The sequence below is a fragment of the Microcaecilia unicolor genome, chromosome 3 (assembly GCF_901765095.1).
Source record: "Microcaecilia unicolor chromosome 3, aMicUni1.1, whole genome shotgun sequence".
Classification (NCBI taxonomy): Eukaryota; Metazoa; Chordata; class Amphibia; order Gymnophiona; family Siphonopidae; genus Microcaecilia; species Microcaecilia unicolor.
In genome coordinates this window covers 350,388,057-350,407,401 of record NC_044033.1, presented here as the reverse complement: position 1 = coordinate 350,407,401, position 19,345 = coordinate 350,388,057, and the positions used below count along the sequence as shown (strand labels likewise).

At 45.5% G+C, this 19,345-nt stretch overlaps 1 protein-coding gene across 2 annotated transcripts in view; it reads right to left on the bottom strand.

The window, feature by feature from the left end:
• Window positions 1–19,345, bottom strand: part of NCOA7 (nuclear receptor coactivator 7) — a 382,797-nt gene that overhangs the window by 50,710 nt on the left and 312,742 nt on the right. Inside the window, exon 2 of one of the 2 annotated variants that reach the window (XM_030198489.1) lies at window positions 7,573–7,720. The exons of the other annotated variant lie outside the window; for it this stretch is intronic. Coding sequence (XP_030054349.1) covers window positions 7,573–7,720 — 148 coding nt within the window. The remainder of the gene's footprint in view (window positions 1–7,572; window positions 7,721–19,345) is intronic. 2 annotated transcript variants of the gene reach the window in all.

Here is a 19,345-nt window from a genome sequence, read left to right as displayed (position 1 = left end):
CTTCTTTCAGGGTATATGTGTGTGGGGGTGGGGTGCCAAAGAGTAGTTGCTGTCAACGCAAAACAACTACATGAACTCTCCATTTAGCCTTTACCCAGCTTATTGTGGGAAAGGTTGTGTTGAGATGATCATGATCGCTGGAAGGGAGCAAGCAGCCTAACTGGGGTGGGGGGTCGTTGAAACAAGACTGAAGGTCTGCTTATAGAGCCAAATACCCTTGCCCTAGCCCTGCCCGTGTGTGTCTCTTACTTGATATATCACGGATGTTCAGGCATCAAGTGGAATAAAGAGAAATTTAAACATGTGAAGGGCAATAATCAAAGCCCTTTCCACAGAAATGAGAATTTTTAATTTCTATCCCGTATGCTGATAAACGTTCAAGTGTATGTGACCAACACACGTACTTTTACCCAGATATTTTGACTGGTGTTTCCAGGATGGTGTAACATTAGGGGGGGGGGGGGGAGAAAAACTGTGTGTAGTTTTGCCTTGGAAAACAACTGTGCAAAAAGCCAGTTCTAATTTGTGTGAATACATTTTCTGATGCAAGAATCAAAGAAAAAGCACACAAAGACTTTTTCTTCAACTACTGTGGCAAACCCTCATGGTGAAGCTACCTGTAGCTTTTTCCACAAATTCAGGCAGTTTGATTGTCTTCCCCAAGCTCTTATTTCATGACCGTGAAGGAGTTTATGCCATCTATCCACCTTATATTATAGAAAACATCTTTGCTGTAAGTTGGCACCAAAGTGTTGTTATTTAACTATTGTATATTCATAATCAAATGTGTCCTTTCTGCATATTAGTAAATTCGGGTGATAAAGCTAAGAAATGTGTTACACATTATGGCAACATGGTGTGACATTTCATAAATTTTGATAATTTCACTGAGTGTGTTTCCTCTTCCAAGCTTATTTTATTTATTTATTAGGATTTTTTTTACCGCCTTTTTGAAGGAATTCACTCAAGGCGGTGTACAGTAAGAATAGATCAAACATGAGCAGGAGGCAATTAGAGCAGTAAAATATTCGAACAACAATAAAAAGTATGGCATGGTATACTACTTGAAATGACAACACAATATGTACTAGAACATTATAATTGGTAGTGAAGGGTAAGGCAAAGTTGTAACATATAGATGAGTAAGAAAGTAGGAAGAATTAGAAAGTAAGGTGATTGATTTGAAGAAAGTTCCACTTGAGTTCAGAGAAATGGTTACAGAATGTGGACTGCAAAAGGGAAATTAGTCATCCTGTAGACTCTGAAGATAATATTATCAAATACTGAGGGTATTTCTTAGGAGCTAAGACTATACAACCTCTGCACATTTTCAAATTTTAACCTTCTGAATTTCATATAATATTGGCTGTCTGGGAGTATGGAGGGGTGATCTGTGGGTCATCACCCGTCCCCCCGAGATGCAACGTTTGCACAGGCACATAAAAGCGTTTGCATCAACCAATCAAAGCTCAGCCTGTGCAACTTCTGCCTTCAACTTTCCGTTCTCGGTGAAGCCATGCAGGAAAGGTAAGACGTGTGTAGAAGGAGCTGTGCTTGCATGGAGCCGCTACCTCGGTAACCGAGAATGACGACAGCTTCCACTCCAACTGCTGCCACTGCCGCCTACAGTCCTCGCATCACCCTCACTGGTCTGTGCATTAGGCAGCCCAAAGCTTGAAAGAGACCAGAGTTGCCAACAGTATGGAGCAGGATAAATCTGTAGCTCTGGTCAGGACAGCAGCCTATTGGCTGAGAGAAAAGGTGCTAGAATACTGCTGGGCAGGGAATGGGGTGAGAAATTCTAGAACGTTAAGTTGAGGGGTGGAAGAGAGATCAGGGGCACCGTGGACAAGAAGGACAGAGAGGTTCACGGAATACTTGTACTCACCAGAAGGTTAATTGCGGAGGAGTGTGTGTGTTTGTGTGTGTGTGGGGGGGGGGGGGGGGGGGAGGGGGGGGAAGCTGTGTGTATGTGAATGTGTTTGTGTGAAGGGGACACAGGAGGTGATACAATATGTTGGGGCATCTTGATGTTATGGGTAGTGTGGGTGGTGAAATATTAAACCCACTGAGCGCTGTCCCAATATTTTTGCAGGGGGAATGTGTTTTGTTGTAACCCAGAACCCCTTTCCTCTCCCTGTCCCCACAAAATTAAGCAGTGAAACTTCTCTATGATTGGTTGATACTAAATATAGCTACTTTTAAATTAAGTGATAAAGCACCAGACTCCATAGACTGAGTTATGGATCAAGGCCTATAACTGCCATTTCCTAATTTTTCAGTAAAACCCGTAACAGTCTTTCGTTTTAAGGAGAATTTATTTATTTAAAAAATTTATAACCCACACTATCTAAAATCCTAGTTGGTTAACAATAAAACATACAGTGGGGGAAATAAGTATTTGATCCCTTGCTGATTTTGTAAGTTTGCCCACTGACAAAGACATGAGCAGCCCATAATTGAAGGGTAGGTTATTGGTAACAGTGAGAGATAGCACATCACAAATTAAATCCGGAAAATCACATTGTGGAAAGTATATGAATTTATTTGCATTCTGCAGAGGGAAATAAGTATTTGATCCCCCACCAACCAGTAAGAGATCTGGCCCCTACAGACCAGGTAGATGCCTCCAAATCAACTCGTTACCTGCATGACAGACAGCTGTCGGCAATGGTCACCTGTATGAAAGACACCTGTCCACAGACTCAGTGAATCAGTCAGACTCTAACCTCTACAAAATGGCCAAGAGCAAGGAGCTGTCTAAGGATGTCAGGGACAAGATCATACACCTGCACAAGGCTGGAATGGGCTACAAAACCATCAGTAAGACGCTGGGCGAGAAGGAGACAACTGTTGGTGCCATAGTAAGAAAATGGAAGAAGTACAAATGACTGTCAATCGACAAAGATCTGGGGCTCCACGCAAAATCTCACCTCGTGGGGTATCCTTGATCATGAGGAAGGTTAGAAATCAGCCTACAACTACAAGGGGGGAACTTGTCAATGATCTCAAGGCAGCTGGGACCACTGTCACCACGAAAACCATTGGTAACACATTACGACATAACGGATTGCAATCCTGCAGTGCCCGCAAGGTCCCCCTGCTCCGGAAGGCACATGTGACGGCCCGTCTGAAGTTTGCCAGTGAACACCTGGATGATGCCGAGAGTGATTGGGAGAAGGTGCTGTGGTCAGATGAGACAAAAATTGAGCTCTTTGGCATGAACTCAACTCGCCGTGTTTGGAGGAAGAGAAATGCTGCCTATGACCCAAAGAACACCGTCCCCACTGTCAAGCATGGAGGTGGAAATGTTATGTTTTGGGGGTGTTTCTCTGCTAAGGGCACAGGACTACTTCACCGCATCAATGGGAGAATGGATGGGGCCATGTACCGTACAATTCTGAGTGACAACCTCCTTCCCTCCGCCAGGGCCTTAAAAATGGGTCGTGGCTGGGTCTTCCAGCACGACAATGACCCAAAACATACAGCCAAGGCAACAAAGGAGTGGCTCAGGAAGAAGCACATTAGGGTCATGGAGTGGCCTAGCCAGTCACCAGACCTTAATCCCATTGAAAACTTATGGAGGGAGCTGAAGCTGCGAGTTGCCAAGCGACAGCCCAGAACTCTTAATGATTTAGAGATGATCTGCAAAGAGGAGTGGACCAAAATTCCTCCTGACATGTGTGCAAACCTCATCATCAACTACAGAAGACGTCTGACCGCTGTGCTTGCCAACAAGGGTTTTGCCACCAAGTATTAGGTCTTGTTTGCCAGAGGGATTAAATACTTATTTCCCTCTGCAGAATGCAAATAAATTCATATACTTTCCACAATGTGATTTTCCGGATTTAATTTGTGATGTGCTATCTCTCACTGTTACCAATAACCTACCCTTCAATTATGGGCTGCTCATGTCTTTGTCAGTGGGCAAACTTACAAAATCAGCAAGGGATCAAATACTTATTTCCCCCACTGTATATAAAATCAAAAATTAAAACATACCAATAAGTAGCATAAAAACAAAACATGCAAAAGACATAAAACATCTACTGCAAGAATGAGGACCAGTCTTAATTTAACAAAAAAAACTCTTGTCTCTTATTAACTAACAGTGGCATAGGAAGAGAGGGGGGGGGGGCGGTGGGGGCGATCCACCCCGGATGCATGCCGCTGGGGGGGGGGGGGGGGGGTCAGCTCCGCTGGTTCCCTGCTCTCTCTGCCCCGGAACAGGTTACTTCCTGTTCCGGGCAGAGAGAGCAGGGAACCAGCGCAGCCGACGCAGCTCCAGCGACGTGCACTCAGGGCGGACCGGCCCTCCCGCCCGCCTCCTTTCCTACTCTAGTGCTAGTGGTAGGAATGCGCTCCGGGGGGGGGGGCGGGGGGCCGCAGCGGCGAACCGCCCCGGGTGTCAGCTGCCCTCGCTACGGCACTGTTAACTAAAACTGAATGAAAACCAACTACCTGCATTACTAATAGACCTTGATGTTTAGAAGGGCAGCAGTATAACCATCATCTCTGAAACTCTTGACATGCAGTCTAGAAGCCCATGAACTCTGATGTGGTCAGGTGGTTTATTACTGTTTCTTGTTCTCACCATACTAATATCTGCTTTCGGCCATAACAAGTGCATTAGTTTGAAACAACATTTCCTATGTTATTTTATGTTGGGTTTTGCCTGAAACCATAGGAAAAAAACCCTCTCAAACTGTTTTATTCCCTGTGTCATAAATAGTGTGCCCTCTTCCGAAAGAGTATACACCAAGGGGAAATAGTGCACGTTCTTTCAGAAGAGGGTGTGCTCTTTCTGAAAGAGTGCTCAACAACAACAATACTGCTCCTGAAACAAAAAAAGCAAAAAACAAAAATTCCCATAAAAACATAAGAATAGGCACACTGGGTCTGACCAATGGTCCATCTAGCCCAGTATCCTGCGTCCAACAGTGGCCAATCCAGGTCATCCCAGGATAAGTAGTGGCTTCCCCATGTCTATCTCAATAGCAGACTATGGACTTTTCATCCAGGAACTTGTCCAAACCTTTTCAAGCCCAGATATGCTAACCACTGTTACCACATCCTCTGGAAACGAGTTCCAGAGCTTAACTACTCGTTGAATGAAAAAATATTTCCTCCTACTCGTTTAAAAGTAGTACCATGTGACTTCATTGAGTGTCCCCTAGTCTTTGTACTTTTTGAAGAGTAAAAAAATCGACTCACTTCTACTCATTCTACACCACTCAGGATTTCGTAGACCTCAATCATATCCACCCCCAGCTGTCTCTTTTCCAAGCTGAAGAGCTCTAACCTCTTTAGCCTTTCCTCATATGAGAGACTTTCCATCCCCGTTATCATTCTGGTTGCTCTTCTTTGAACCTTTTCTAATTCCGCTATATCTTTTTTGAGAAACAGCGACCAGAACTGAATGCAATTCTCATGGTGAGGTCGCACCATGCAGTGATACAAAGACATTGTAATATTCTTTGTCTTATTTTCCATCCTGTTCCTAATAATTCCTAGCATCCTGTATTCTTTTTTTGGCCACCGCTGAACACTAGGCAGAAGATTTCAGCATACTATCTACAATGACATCTAGATCTTTTTCTTGAGTACTGACTCCTTAGGTGGACCCTAGCATCAAATAACTATGATTCAGATTATTCCTCCCAATGTGCATCACTTTGCATTTATCCAGATTAAATTTCATCTGCCATTTGGATTGCCAGCCTTCCAGTTTCCTAAGGTCTTCCTTCAGTTTTTCACAGTCTGTATGTGTTTTTACAACATTGAATAGTTTTCCACCATCTGCAAATTTATGTTTCAACCTTTTTATTGATGACAAAATAAGAAGAAATGAAACAATCAAACTGGCAGACAAACAAAGTCATCAATGGAATTTTACAATAACACCCTAGCCAAATACCCCCCCCCCCCCCGCCCGTAACAAAGGAACTCTAAACCCAAACCAGTCCAACAAACCGCTGTACTCTATATAGGCTTATAAACTGTATGTCTGACAAAAATAATCAACCAAACAAAAAAAAAAAAAAACAGCCACTGATCCTAGGTGTCCAAGAATATAGTGTAATTTGATGTGGTCCAGCAATAATAGGATCCAAAACTCCAACCACAGAAAATGGGTAAGGGCTTTTCTTACAGCCCTTCACCCCAAGTAGTGCTGACCGCCACATAACGAGGAACTTATCCTTATGGACCACTACATTCTGTCATCTGCAAATGTAATGACCTCACTTGCCATTCCAATTTCCAGATCATTTATAAATATGTTAAATAGCACCGATCCTAGTACAGACACAGGTTGAATACCGTTAATATACAGTACTCAAGCAAGCAGTAGAGCTAGCCTATCCAGATTTCAAAAGCTCCACATTCCCCTTTTTATATTGCTGTTGTTTTGCTAATTCTTTCAGGGGTCCTTTTACAAAGGCCACTGAAAAATAGCCTGCGGTAGTGTAGACGCGTGTTTTGGCCGCGCGGAGAGTCATTTTTCAGTGCATCTGTAAAAAAATGCCTTTTTAAATTTTTTGCCAAAAATGGGTGTGTGGCAAAATGAAAATTGCCACGCGTCCATTTTGAGTTTGAGACCTTACTGCCAGCCATTGACCTAGTGTTAAAGACTCATGCGGTAACTGGGCGGTAATAACCTAAATGCGTCAAATGCCACTTGGCGCAGGTCTGAAAAAAAAAATTTCCAGACTGCGTATCATATGTGTGCCAAAAATTAAATTTGAGCAAGAGCCACGTGGTAGCCGGGTAGTAACTCCATTTTGGCGTGCGTACACGCTTACGCGGCTTAGTAAAAGGGCCCCTCAGTGCTCTGAGGTGCACTGACAGGGTGCACAGAAATAAAAGTACATAAAGCAACTGTAAATTAATTGAACTGCCTCACCACCACTGTATCTGCTTTAGTAAAACTGCTTTGCTGCAAAGGAGGTCTCCATAGCCTCTTGCCAACAGTTCTCCTGGCCAAAATTGATAAGCCTGTATTTGTTGTACAAAATTGGAAATTCTCTAAGTTTGAACCATTTTGCTACCTGACTAGCTGTCAGGTTTCACAAGGAGCTCCACCTGATGTGCTAGTGAAGCTGGGTAATGGATGATCTGCAGCATGCTTTGAAATAAAAGAGGCAACCATGTCTCTTAGCATAATTCCTAGCAGGGGAAACACAGTTTTGCATATAAAAGATACACTTTCTTCACAGAGGAGTAAGTGGGGAAAAAAAAGGATTTCTCAGTCAGAAACATACCTTAAGTGTTCCGAACATGGTTCCAGACTTAGCTCCCTTTTGCCTGCTGCTCCACCCACTTATTTCCCAGGGCTTTCCTAGCACTATTTCTTTCTTTCTTTTTTATTTTTTTTAAATTTGAGTAGACAAGTTCTCTCTTGTAATGCTGCAACCGCCCAAACAGAAAAACTTCAGGTTCATCAGAAAAAACTCAAAACAAATTAGGGCTACATAAAACACCACTTGAAAAAAACAAACAAACCCCAAGACAAAAGGAGCTTTTCATGATCCTAGAATGTGTCTTCTGTTTCTCGGAGTAGGGCACACTCACCTCCCAGCTTTTGGTGGTTGGCTCGCTGAAGAAGTTATCGACCATATCAAGTTCATCCTTGTCCACAACCACAAAACCTTGCTCTTTGGCATCTTTCCCATAGACTTCTGGCGACCACTGCACAAAAAACGTGTACAGATGGTCGACCCTGAAAACAGAAATGAAAGTGCATGATTAATAGGTATACAGGCAACACCAAGCCAAACCATGTGCTCTACTACAGACTACATCCCTGATCACTGCATTAGTTCATAAGTAGTACCATCCTTCTGCACAGCTCCAAACAAAACAAATTCATATTACTTCAAAGTTTAACAGTGTCATGTCAAAAACAGCTAAAAGGAAAATGTCTTTCTGGAGCAGGTCTCTTGGAGATTGTTACTGTGCATTAACTGTTAATGTCACAGATAATGGACAGCTGCAGTAAAAAGGGCCCTGCGCTAGTGGTGGTAGGGTTACCATTCGTCCGGATTTCCCCGGACATGTCCTCTTTTTGAGGGCATGTCCGGGGCGTCCGGCGGATTTTGCCTGCACCCACGTTTGTCCGGATTTCTGGACAAACGTGGGCGCGGGTGCGGGCAGGCACGTGCGTGTGGGCGGGCGATTGGCGCCGTGAGTCTGGACTCCCGTCCCCTCCCCTCCCTTACCATGTTCCCTGGTGGTCTAGTGATGTCTTCGGGGCAGGAAAGAGCCCCCTCTTTCCTGCCCGGAGCGCTGCCTCCCCTATCATCCTCCTCGGTCTGGCTGGGGATTCAAAATGGCCGCTGAGAGTTGAACTCTCGCGAGGCCGCTTCAACTCTCGGTGGCCATTTTGAATCCCCAGTCAGACCGAGGAGGATGGAGCAGGCAAGGGCAGGCAGCGCTCCGGGCAGGAAAGAGGGGGCTCTTTCCTGCCCCGAAGAGAAGACGCTACTAGACCACCAGGGCTAGATAGTAAGTGAGGGGGGGGGGATGTGAGGGGGGGAGGGGACTATGTGACGGGGGGCGGGGAATAGAGGCGGAACGAGGACCCGAAGGGGCGTGGCAGGGGGGGCATGAGGCGTGACGTGTCCTCTTTTTCAGAGGACACAAAATGGTAACCCTAAGTGGTGGGGGCCGTTTTTGCCACGTGCTGAGGCCCTTTCTACCACAGCCGGTAAAAAGGCCGAAAAAAGACATGGCCATGTGGGAAGATTGCTCTTACCATGTGGCCACGCGGGGGGAGGGGGGAGCACTTACTGCCACCCACTGAGGTGGCGGTAAGGGCTCCTGCACTAACCCAGCGGTAACTGGGTAGCACACGGCACTGCTCGATTACCCCTAGGTAAACCCCTGCAGAAATATTTTTTTTAATATTTCCGCTAGTGCCGGAAATGCTGCACGCTGAGGGTGGAACTATGCCCATGTTGGGCCGGTGGCAACTCCAGATTGGCACACAGTGGGCTTACCATCGCCTAGTAAAAGGGCCCCTTAATGTCACTTCCGGAGGTTCAACTAACAATATCACATGGCTATGCTGTTAAAGTGAGGCAGCAACATTTCTCTGTGCGGTAATTGCATGTTTACGCTCTGAAGATGCTAGGAATGCCCCCAACATTTAATAGGGAGGTTCTGCAGAAACCATGTGTTAATTTTGGCTACTGCCATGTAGTAACTGCAAAATCTTAGCACATTAGTAAGCAGGGGCCTGAGTGATTGGAAAGTCAGAGTATGACAAAAACCTTGCTTTCTACTATGTCTTGTGGGAAAGGGATGGGAGGAGCTTATCTGGATTTTTTTTTAATTAGCTATTTATTTTTCACAAAGACACACAATGATGATAAAATTTAAGAAATTCCATACTGATTCCACAGAAGAACAATCTCCTTGCTACTCATATATTTTAAACACATTGTACATTATGTACGAATTATAACATGAGAAAATACAATTAACTTATACCAACATTGGGTCTTCTGTTATTATTCTGTTTCTTTTAAATCAAAGAACATAAAATATATTGTATCTGTCCTCATATTGAATAACATGAGAAAAATTAAATCAGAGATATTAATAAAATCCATACTCCAATGGCCACTGTAGTAGCCATCATAAATCAGCCATTCAAGTGATATCTGGAATCCATCATTTAATATTTCTCATAAATTCAGAGAATATTACATCTGCACTGGGCGAATTGAGTATAATAAAATTCCATTTACACATAATATTAACCTGGTTTCCTTTCCCCTCCCCTCCTCAGCAACACGCACACAAAAAAAACAGGTCATCAATCATCATCATAAGACTCTTCATTTTAAGAATCTACATTTCCAAAGTAGTCACTTTACCTTCCAGTAACACATTAAGAAAGCAGGAAAGAAATGCAAACAAACGTAAAGCAAACGAGTGCTTGTATGTACTGCTTTGTAAATGACCAGGACAGAGCCCTAACAAAAAGATTTTCTGCTGAAAACAGACATTCAAACCAAGGAGGCCCCTTTTACTAAGCTGCGGTAAGAGGCTCTGTGCTAGTGGCAGCGTGAGGTTTTGCACGGCACTGCCGATTACCGCTGGGTAACCCCCTGTGGAAATATTTTATCAAGATTTCCGTTAACGCCAGATATGGTGCAGCCTGGGGGTGGAACTACCGCTGGCACCTGCGTTGGGCTGGCGGTAGTTCCGGGTTGCCACGTGGCAACTCTTTAGTAAAAGGGCTCCATAATCTCACCCAGCAAAACTTTGAAAACTGCCTAAAACATGGATCAACCAATGTGAATACACATAAATCTCCATACGTAGTTAGAAACGTCTTATAATATCTGCTCATCATACTATTATCATGTCTTATCATGATCATGTTACCAAAAATTTTCTGTAACACCAAATGTCTATTCTCTTCTTATTTCCACTATCCATGATGTATTGTAAGCCACATTGAGCCTGCAAAGAGGTGGGAAAATGTGGGATACAAATGCAATAAATAAAAATAAATAAAATTTGTGGAATGACAGCAGAGTGGCTACATCATATATCAGTTACATAAATGACTAATTAAAATTAGGGCTGCATTTCAATGAGTATTTTAATTGCAATTAATTGCACAATTAAAGGTATGTTAGGTGTCTCCCCCCCCCCCCACTGCAGTTCCTTGTGAGTTTGGGTAAGTCACTTAAACCTCCATTGCCCAGAGTCACAAGGACCTGCAGTGGGGAAAAATAAATACTGTAAATAACTAACATACATTTAATTGTGTGATTAATCATGATTACAAATTTGAATTGAAATACAGCCCTAAAAAATTTAAAAAATAAAAAGTGATAAAAAGATAAGAAGTACAAAACATAAACCCCGAAATTACAAATTAAAGAATCTAAAACAGCATGCAGAATAGCTATAAATAGCCTTATAGTTTTCACAGCCTATTTCAGAAAAGCAAGCCTAATCAAAATGTTTCCTTAGATATTAATCTGGAGCAGTTGAGAAGATCAAAGCATTCCTGTAGAAGAGAGTCTGAACTGAAGGTTAGGTGACTCACGCAAGGTTAAGCAGCAGGGTTGGAGTCTCAAGGTCTGTGCTCTTACCACTACGCTACACTTCCTATCAATATCTATTTCAGTTCTCATGTGCAAAGAATGAAATACAACAGACACACAAAATATAACCAAACGTATTGCCATGCAGTCTGTTTTTCATTTTGGCCCGCTAGTCTGCTACTAGGGCCAGGGCTTTCAACTCAGTCACTGTTGGTCTTTTATTGGGACTGTGGCATTATGAGGGTTCACTCGCAACTACTATGTGTTTTGTCTCCATTTTTTAACCTCTCATGTAGGTGCCTTCAACCTCTCAAAACAGAAGGGCCACTTTATGGTGTTTTATCATTGTAAAAAAATCTTTGGGATTTGCAACCCTGTCATAAAATGGGATGCTTATGTAAATTGCTTTCTTTCCTCCCCTAGCACTCTCTCTTGCTTCCAATACTACTCACTTCCCTGGCAGATGCTCTCTCTCAATCCCAAACCTCATCCCCAGCTGTTAGTTAGCCTTTCTCTAAATCCCCCATCCCCCCTCTTTTAATCACTTGCTCAATACCAGTAATCATTTAAATGCTCCTCAGTCTCCTCACCAGAAAGCAAATTTTGAGTGGGCCAGTGGGTAGGTTGGATGGGCATGCATTTCCTCTTCCTTTCTTATCCCCCCCCCCCCCATGAACTTTAAAAAGTAAATACTGTCATTGGTGAAGATCCCTAGCCCGTGGACCCATGTTTAGAAAGGCACAGCAGTCAAAGGCAGCGCTCCAAGCCACTGACAAAGGCACTCCAGCATGCTCAGTGGCCTAGTGGTTAGGGTGGTAGACTTTGGTCCTGGGGAACTGAGTTTGATTCCCACTTCAGGCACAGGCAGCTCCTTGTGACTCTGGGCAAGTCACTTAACCCTCCATTGCCCCATGTAAGCCGCATTGAGCCTGCCATGAGTGGGAAAGCGCGGGGTACAAATGTAACAAAAATAAAAATAAAATTCATGAACTGAACACGCATGAGCACTGAGTAAGTCTGTGGTGCTGGTATTAGCGGTTTGGAGCACCACCACTGACTGCCATGGTTTTCTGACAGTGGGTTCGACAGACTGCAGATATCTTCAGTTGGTGGGGCTTGGGAGATCCTCGCCAGCTATGTGAATGATGCACCTAGGGTTGCCAACTTTTTGAAAGATGAAACCTGGCACCCTTCTCCACCACTGTTCTGTCCCTTCCAGTGGCGTACCAAGAGGGGGCGGTGGGGGCGGTCCGCCCCGGGTGCACGCCACTGGGGGGGGTGCCGCGCGCCTGTCGGCTCTTCGTTTTCATGCTCCCTTTGCCCCGGAACAGGTTACTTCCTGTTCCGGGGCAGAGGGAGCATTAAAACGAAGAGCCGTCAGGCGCGCGTGCACCCAGGGGGGGGGGGGGGGTGCTGCACCGGGGGCAGGGCGCATGGCGATCCACCCCGGGTGTCAGACCCCTAGGAACACCACTGGTCCCTTCTCGTATCCCATCCCACCCCCAACAAATAACTGCAGTGAGGGCAATACTACAGGATTCAGAACCTACAGGCTATATTGAGGGATGGGAGGGGATAAGTACAACAGCTTGCACTCTTCAGCCCCTAATGAACCACAGCTCCCTCAACATACATATGCTTCCTCCATAAAGTATTAAATCCAAAAATATATTCTGCATTCTTAGAATTACTTGGCCTCTCCCCCAGCAACTGGTATACAACAGAGATAGGGTATTTCCCCATAAAACCATGCTGTACAAAAGAAAATATTTGTTTCTAATCTCAGTCTTATCAGCATATTGTGAAGTAATACAAAAGTCTCCTAAAACCTAGAACAAATTTACCATTCTGGCAAAACTTCCAACCTTCACATAACAAGGCCTGCTGTGAGTATGTAGAACCATCTTCACGGACATTTAAGACTGTTCCCGTAGGCAACAATTCAAGAAGAATTTGAACACTTGCTACTTTATGAAGGCCTTCCTTGAAGGATGATCTTGGACTTGACTTAAACAGTTATCCTAAGGAATGAAATGTTACTGTGAGAATATTGATGGGGGCGAATGTTATGATGTATTGTATCTCATTATTTTATGTATGTTCCGATATAACCCGCTTTGGTCTAAGGTGGGATATAAATATGAAATAAATACCTAGGGAAAGACAGCACCGTAAATATGTAGTGGGCCCTAGAACATCACTCTAGCTATTGGGAAAACTGAAAAAGCTAGATTACCACAGAAACTCTATGCTGATTATTTGGTTTCAGTCACTGACACAAAACACAGACAGACCCTCACCAAATAAAAACTGGCAATAAACTAATAGAAATATGCATTCAGCTGAACCCCCCCCCCCCCTCCAAACAACAACAACAACCCAGACTCTTGCATGGTACAAAGATAGCAGATGTCAGGGCCAGCACCTGTGGGGGGGGGGGGGGGGTTGCAACAGAAAGGGAAGGGTCCTCTCCCACATTTCTACCTCGGGCCCTGGCCCAGTTTAACACCAACTCTGTACATTCCAAAAAGTGACACATTCCAATCACTGAATAGAAAATAAAATTCTTTCTACACTTGTTGTCTGGTCATTTTATTTTTCTAATCACATTATAACAGTCTCTGGTTTCTGCAATCCTCTGTCATCTCTTAACTTTTTTTTCCTGTATCTCCTGTCTATTTGACATTTTTTTCTCTCCATGTCCACAATCCCTTTCCCTTCTGTGTCCCTGTCCTTATCCTCCCCTGTGTATAGTATCTGACCTCTTGTGTCCTTGTTCTTATCCTCTCCCACCTCCAAGTCTAGCACCTCACACCTTTGTGACCATGCTCTTATCCTTCCTTGTGTCCAGAATCTTCTCCTATTCCTTCCCTCATGTCCATCATTCCCTCTCTGTGTCCAGTCCTTCCCTGTGCCTATTCTTTCCCCCATTCCTTCCCTCATGTCCAGTATGCCCTGTCCCTCTCTGCGTCTGGTATCTCTCCCCCATTCCTTCCCTTATCCAGCATTCCCTGTGAGCAGTCATTCTGTATATCCAAAATCTTCCATTACTTCTCTTATAAACAGCATGCCCTCTCTATGTCTTGTTCCTCCCTGTGTCCAGAATCCTCTCCCCCCCCCCCCCCACTATTTCTTCCCTCAGGTCCAGCATTCCTTCCCTATCCCTCACCCCTAATCCAGCATCTCCTCTTTATTTCTCTTTCCTCCTCAGTGTCCTTATTACTCCCTTCTTGTTCCCTGGTACTCCCTTCAAAATCTTCCTGTCCCCAGTGGTAGCTTCATCCCCTGCAGTACCCGCCAGCCCCTTATCCGTGATTGCCACCAGATCACCCAACAATGTAGCGACGATGTAATTCCTAGAGGGCAGTACACGGCATCCCAGCCGCGTTGTGCTGACGGCTCTGTAATGTCCCGCCCTCACAGGAAAAGAAAGTCTGTGTCTTAGTGAGGCAGGACGCTGCAGAGCCATCAGCACAACGCAGTTGGGAGGTCCCACGCTGCCTTCTAAGGATTATGTCGTTGCTGCAGGACCTCGGGCAGGACCTCGGGCAGCTGCAGCAGCACTGGAACAGGGAAGAGGTCGGAAGGGAGTGCCACCTGTGATTGGCGGTCTGCTAAAACCAGTACTTAAGAGTGGCTGGGCTTTGTTTAGCCAGTCAGGTCGTCCTCTGCTGGGTGGGTCTGGGATGAAAGTGGACAGACCCAGGCCCAATCAGGCTACGCCCCTGGTTTGTCTCCCTTTCTCTAACAAGGGCCAGGTATGTCACTATCACTCCTCTTGGGGCCGGTAAGGCAAAAAACATCACATAAGAACATAAGAATAGCCATATTGGGTCAGACGGAGGGTTCATCTAGCCCAGTATCCTGGTTCCAATAGTGGCCAAGCCATATCACACGTACCTGGCAGAAACCCAAACAGTAGCAACACTCCATGCTATCGATCCCAGGGTAAGCAGTGGCTTCCCCATATCTATCTCAATAACAGACAACGGACATTTCCTCCAGGAACTTGTCCAAGCCTTTTTTAAATCCTGATACACCTGTGTGGGCAAAAAAAACCAGCTTTGCCTTCCTCACTGCTGAAAGCAGCACTTCCTTCACACCCTCCCCCCTACCTGCACCTCACCTCACCTAAGACATCACTTCCTCTCTATCTTTTCGGTTTGTCCTTCAGTACCTGTGCCACACAATAAATCTGGGAGCTGCATTCTGGTGCTTAAAGAGCCACTGGCTGCCAATTCCTGTTCTACCTATCCACATCAGTCTCAGACAATTCCTAGCCCTCTGTGGAAGCTGGTTGATATGCACTCTGAGCCTAGCCACTAGATGTCACAATTGTGCAATGTGGTCAGGAGCCCCTAAAGCATAGTGAATGCTGCCTCCATTTAATTGTAAAAGGACCACAGAAGTGGAAAGAACACCAGAGTCCACCACATAAGAGACACAGCCAAAAAAGGAGTGGGAACAGGATCCGGCTCTTCAAAGCAGATTAGGGACTCTCAATATGTAGTTTGAAACTTTTATTCGATGATGACTCAACACGGTACCATGTTTCGGAACATATGTGCCTGCTTCAGGAGTCGTATTAGATATGTTTGACAATCACAAATATTTTTGGCTATGTATCTTTAGAATGTGATCAAACTGGTTTATGCATGTGTCTGTCCATCCATCTACTCCAACTTCCATCCCTCGTACTTTCCTGCTTCCGTCAGTCTGTCACTTTATCTGTTGACGTGGAAAGTGTTTCTGCAGCCAACGCTGGACTTTGGGTTGAAGGAAGGTGATATATAAAAGTAACGTAACAGCCAGCCAACTCTGAAAACCTGCCCTGAGCATGCCCCAGCCCAGAAATCTGTTCCATCAGGGTAATCAACCATGACGATACAGGAAGAAATATAAAAATGGCAATCTTCAGGACAGGGCAACGCCTCCGAGAGTAGAAATCAGAATGCTCCAGGGGCTTGCTTTCAGATGGTGCAGTGTGTCCCTGCATCCCACATATGCTGCCCAGAGATGAAGATCTCAAATGCCCATTTCCTTAAACCAGGACTCTTTCCTTCTGCAACCTCATTTACTAACAACCATCAGCAGGGCACTGTTGTGCCTAGCATGTATACAAGGCCTCCCCTCCCCCACCCCATTTGTATAGCTCTCTACCTTTTCGCTTGCCACATATGGAGTCACCAATTTAAGAACACCCACAGAGAGCAGTTAAGAATTCATAGATGCTAGACACAATGCACAAATGCAAGTTAGAAATGGGCAGAAGTTCTGAAATATAAAGGTGTTTCTAGAACATTCCTTAGACAAGGGGAAGTAATGCTCAAGGGTTTGTGGTGCCTTGAGCCAATTGTTGCTCTGGCATTCCCCCTCCCCATTTGCATCAGTGCCTCCTTAACCCACTTCACCACCCCACTGGCATGGGCACACTCTCCAACCCCTCCCCTCCCTGACATCAGCTACTGCTTTCACAGCAGCCACAGCATGTAATTTTGCTCTCATCACTTTGCTCTCCTATATGCTCAGCAGCTGGCATGCCCCAGGTTTAAATGCCTGAGAACAGAAGCACCTGTTCTTGTATTTCAACCTTCTGTGGTGCCAGTGGCTGTGCACAGAAGACAGCACAGTGGCAAGAACAAAGAACACTCTCACTGGCAGGCTGAGCCCATGAAACAGGCTTTTGGTTCCTTTGAGCTTTGGCATTCTCACCTAGCTTATGCCTTAAACTGAGCCTGTGACAGACAGCAAGAAATATCAGCTTGGAGAAGCCTGAGATAGTCTTTTTATTTTACTCACCTCTGCCTCTTGCTCAGCTTTCTCAGACCATTCTTATTTATTTATTTACAAATTTCCATGCTGCCTACAACTAAGTGGATTACAATAAAACATACACAATAAAAAGTAACACAAATAAATCTTTGCTTACAGCAAACAAAACTGACATATCACACCCAAGCCTACACGAACTTATGTGTCTTTAATAATCTGTGAAAGGATGCCATACTGCCACACAGTCTTAAAACCCTAGGTAGAGCATTCCAAATCTGCGGACCAGCAAAAGAAAACACAGTATTCCACGTATTTCTTGGGTGAACCCAAACCATTCCCCTAAACTGGCTGAGGGCTACAATAGGGATTGAGCCTAGCAATTCTGCTTCTGTGCTACATTCTTAATGAGACAAGCATGCATCCTCCTCTAGAGACAATTCAGCCCAGAATGTAACTATTCTTCCTTCATATTTTTCACCACCATTTGGGCCTAGGCCAACCCTCTCTACATATTTTCTTTCTGTTGCTTTTATAACCTTTTCCTTTTGTTCCTATTATAATTTTGGAGTTCTTTTCCAGTTCTAAACAGGTGTTATTATCTGTAAACTGCCTTGCTGTGTTTCTCATAATTGGTGGTATATCAAGTTAAATAAACTGTAGACCATAAACCAAAGTGCCCAGTCTCATCAACTCCAAAATGAGAGGAGTCTTACTCCTGGATTGCCTTAAGGTTTATGGTTTATTTAATTTGATATACCGCCAATCATGAGAAACACAGCCAGGTGGTTTACAAATAACACCTGTTTAAAACTAGAAAAGAGCTCCAAAATTATAATAGGAACGAGAGAAAAAGGTTATTAAAAAAAAAAGAGAGAAAAAAATATGCCGTGCACAGCGTTTTGGCTGAGCTATAGCACAGTCAAGGACCATTTAGTGCCTACAGTTGCTGTCTGAATCAGGAGGCCCTGTCATGTACCTAAAGCAGCACCTCTCCATGCAAACAGGGAAGTCCACTGGGTTAAAAGAGCTCCACAGGTGCTAAAAGGCTGTACCAAAGGAAATTAATATGCAGGTCTTATGAAGTCAGCAGTGGATACTGATTACCTAAACGCTTTTAAGAAGTATGTCAGGTTGCAAAACGGGTAAAGTTTAGTCATAGAAGTTAATATGGGGGTCATTTCATAACATGGCACCTATATGAAATGTCAAAAAGGGTGCCTATTTTATAAAGAAAATATAGGTACCTTTGTGCCTTCATAAAATAGACTTGTACAATGACCCTTACTAGGGCACAAATTTACAGCTGCTCTGAAGGTGTATGCATGGATATATTTTATACAATACTAGTATAAAAGGCCCGTTTCGGTAGGCAATGAAACGGGCGCTAGCAAGGTAATCCCCTCCCCCTGCAACGTCCTTCCTGTCTCCCCTGCCCCCCCACCCTGCAGCCACCCATCTGGTCTCAGGACCCCCTCCCAACCAACCCTCCTCTGCCCCTGCAGCCACGCATGTGCGGCGGCCCTCCTCTCTCCCCTGGCTCCCCCTGTAGCCACCCATGTCCAGCGACTCTCCTCTCCCCCTGCCCCCCCTGCAGCCACCCATGCCCAGCAACCCTCCTCTCCCCCTGCAGCTACCCATGTCCAGTGACCCTCCTCTCCTTTCCCCTTGCCCCCCTTGTAGCCACCCATGTCCAGCGACCCACCTCTCTCCCCTGCCCCCCTGCAGCCACCCATGTCCAACGACCCTCCTCTCCTTTCCTCTTGCCCCCCCTGTAGCCACCCATGTCCAGCGATCCACCTCTCTCCCCTGCCCCCCTGCAGCCACCCATGTCCAGTGACCCTCCTCTCCCCCTGCCCCACCTGCAGCGTCCCTTCTGCCTCCCCTGCAGCCACCCATCTGGTCTCAGGACCCCCTCCCCACCTCCCTCTTCCCTGCCCCCCCCGCAGCCATCCCTGTCCAGCGACCCTCCTCCCCCCCTGCAACCACCCATGTCCAGCGACCCTCCCCTCCCCCCTCGGCGCATCACCCAAACCCCTACCCCCCCCAGCGCATCACCCAAGCCCCTACCCCCCCTCGAGCACATCAACCCCCTTGCCACCCGCAGCCACCAATACTAATGCTGTCCGGCCGCTGCTGCGTCTCCTGTTGAGCAGCTGCGGCCGGTACAAAAAGAAAAAAGCCAAAAAAGATTTTAAACCTGAAACACGGCTCCATAGACAGCCATCTGGCATTGGCTGTCATCTCTGCAGCCGCTCCTCCTCTCCCCTCTGACGTCGCTGCGCTCCTCTGGGGTCTTCCTGCAGGGGCAGTGACGTGGCGGGGAGAGGAGGAGCGGCTGCAGTGACGACAGCCAATGCCAGATGGCTGTCTATGGAGCCGCGTTTCAGGTTAAAAATCTTTTTTTGGCTTTTTTCTTTTGGTACCAGCCGCTGCTGCTCCACAGGAGGAGCAGCAGCGGCGGCCGGACAGCGTTAGTATTGGCGGCTGTGGGTGGCGAGGGAGTTGAT